Genomic DNA, 2,043 nt, shown 5'->3' with positions numbered 1-2,043 from the left:
TCCTAATATTATTTACAAAATAGATAATAACTAATTTTCTATTAAATATATTTTATTAACGATCAATTTTTATAGATGTGTTGCTATATTAGTTGCTATGCTACGAAATGATACTGATAAAAAATTAGTTCTTATATGAAAATTATACGAAATACACGTACACATTAACACTAATACAATTTACACATGTACATATAACACTAAAACAACATTACACTAAATATACAACGCAGACAAACATTTGTATTTCAAGATTTTCAACATTACATATTACAAATAATAACGAACTCTTATATTTTACTATCACAACAATTTTTAATATTAAAATACATATACTTTCTCTACGCACATCGTCCTATAGAAATAATTCAAGATGACGGATGCTATGTCAAAGAAAGAAAAATTGGCCAGAGGATCGGCTGTTATTAAGGTTATGAGAGTAAATCCTCGTCCTGGCCGTTTTTTAAAGTCGTATATGGATCCTCATAAGATGCCAAAGAAAGTGAAAATCGGTGGACCGAAAGGCGTATTGGCTGATATGCCCCATCTCGATGTAAAAAATGCAATTTTTAACTTCTTACCTTCTAGTGCAAAAATACCAGTCGAAAGATATTTAGAAATAATCAACGAACATATATGCGGAGTTCAACAAGAAGAAAAGCCTGAAGATTTAGCTAATATGGGTGTTCCTGAGGGCGATAGCTTATTAAACCCTTTTCAATATGAAGAATGGCTCGATTCAGTAAGTCCTGCTTACGACGGTAATCTCGCTGAACATTTTAACATAATGCTCGGATTATTAATGAGTATGGCAATCGATTCGGATAATGTAAGTTTTGCAGATGCAGAAGCTTATCCTTGCGTTCAATTTTTAAGGACTATAAAAACACCGGATGGAGTCATACCCTATAATTCAGCCAGTTTTATCTGTTATATAGAATATGTTGCTCAAAAAATGCTGGATGAAGGATAATTTTTAAAAAATTATAATAATTTTTAAAAGGATAATTTTTAAGAAAAAAAGTTTGTCCCTCTTCGTACTAAGTAAGGTATGATCGTATATCTTCTTTTATTTGTAAATTATGTCAAGAATCAGCCCTTTAATATTTAATATCAAAATAAGATATGAATTAAAATGCGGGAGTTTGCTGTGACGTATTAACTGGCATGTATCCGTCGTAATAATACTGTTCGTCTTATCATTACATTTTGTTAATTCAAGAATATATTTTTTTTTTGTTACAATCATTACAAGGTAAATAGTTTTTATACTGTCATTATATATATAATTTTTTTACTCTGTTACATAAATTATTATTTTACGTACATATTTATTCTTCCAATTACATGTTTTCAAATAAAGGCTACGTACCTATAGATATTCTGTTTCGTTTTTTTTTTAGTTTAATTCTCTGGAACAACATATGCAAATTTATAGGAGTAAAAAAATTTAGTTTGTCGTGAGAGTGAAATTGCATGTCCATTTGACAAATGTAATTAGATAGGTTTTTTTTTTAGATTACCGGCCCAACTGCTATTGTCATTAGTTCAAAAGGAATTTATTAGCTTACGAAAAATGTTATACCTAATCGGGATTCAAACCCGGAACCTCTGGATGAAAGGCCGAGAAGCTAACACACTGCCACTGAGGCGGCAAATTACATAAAAAATTCCTTTTTTAATTGTTTAATCATTAAAAATTAAATAACTTGGTATGACTGGTCTATTTGTACATTAAATAGAATTTTTAAATCGCATATATATATTGAAATGTTTACTTAAAATATCTGAAATGTTAAAAGATCTGTACCATAATATTGTGGTTGATATTGTATTATATCAAATTGGACACAGATTTTTTGTGTGTGTGTGTGTGTGTGTGTGTACGGGTGCGCGCGCGTGCGCGGGTGTGTGTGTGTGTGTAAAATTTGATAAAAAGGTTTTCGTTATATAAAGGTCCGTTGTAATCTTAGTTGTTTATATATAGGTTCGTTATAAACTTTGAGTAAAAATGCGGCTCTAAATTCTAGGGCTTCTTTAATG

The 2,043-nt window shown here is 30.1% G+C and overlaps 1 protein-coding gene across 1 annotated transcript; it reads left to right on the top strand.

Moving 5' to 3' along the window:
• Positions 1–373: 373 nt before the first annotated feature.
• Positions 374–973, top strand: LOC142319979 (uncharacterized). The gene has a single exon (XM_075357658.1). The coding sequence runs from the start codon at positions 374–376 to the stop codon at positions 971–973; it is 600 nt and encodes a 199-aa protein (XP_075213773.1).
• The last annotated feature ends 1,070 nt before the right edge of the window (positions 974–2,043 follow it).

This window comes from Lycorma delicatula, chromosome 2 (genome assembly GCF_047948215.1).
Source record: "Lycorma delicatula isolate Av1 chromosome 2, ASM4794821v1, whole genome shotgun sequence".
In the NCBI taxonomy this organism is placed as follows: Eukaryota; Metazoa; Arthropoda; class Insecta; order Hemiptera; family Fulgoridae; genus Lycorma; species Lycorma delicatula.
This window is presented reverse-complemented; position numbering and strand designations above follow the sequence as displayed.